Raw genomic sequence first — 336 nt, forward strand, 5'->3', positions numbered from 1 at the left:
CTGGTCCCTAGGGCCAGTCAGTTGTGCCTGGAGTCAGAGCCTGCGCGGCGGTCACCTGTTCATCGCTGGGATGAGCAGAGCACAGTTCTCTCGAGTGGTCAACGACACCAGTTCTTGCTGGGGGTTTATCATGGGGGTTTGGACATGTAGGGTTCTGATGAAGCTCTCAAGTTTTCACAAGTTTATTAACAATGTACCCTTATTGGAGGGGAGTATAAAGGACTCCCTAGGAGAAAGTTAATTTATGTGCAGTGGTATTTGTCATGCTTTGCCAAACAAAGTATGGAAACCAGTTGTTTTGAAGGACTGATTAGGACGAGGTAACTGATGGGAAAG

At 47.6% G+C, this 336-nt stretch overlaps 1 protein-coding gene across 1 annotated transcript in view; it reads left to right on the forward strand.

The window, feature by feature from the left end:
* Window positions 1–11: 11 nt before the first annotated feature.
* THG1L (tRNA-histidine guanylyltransferase 1-like (S. cerevisiae)) overlaps window positions 12–336 on the forward strand; it is a gene marked incomplete at its 5' end in the record, with an annotated part of 3720 nt that continues 3395 nt past the window's right edge. Inside the window, one exon of the mRNA XM_010138678.1 lies at window positions 12–180. Within this exon, the coding sequence (XP_010136980.1) occupies window positions 12–180 (169 nt within the window). The remainder of the gene's footprint in view (window positions 181–336) is intronic.

Source organism: Buceros rhinoceros, unplaced genomic scaffold (assembly GCF_000710305.1).
Source record: "Buceros rhinoceros silvestris isolate BGI_N320 unplaced genomic scaffold, ASM71030v1 scaffold40086, whole genome shotgun sequence".
NCBI classification, from domain to species: domain Eukaryota; kingdom Metazoa; phylum Chordata; class Aves; order Bucerotiformes; family Bucerotidae; genus Buceros; species Buceros rhinoceros.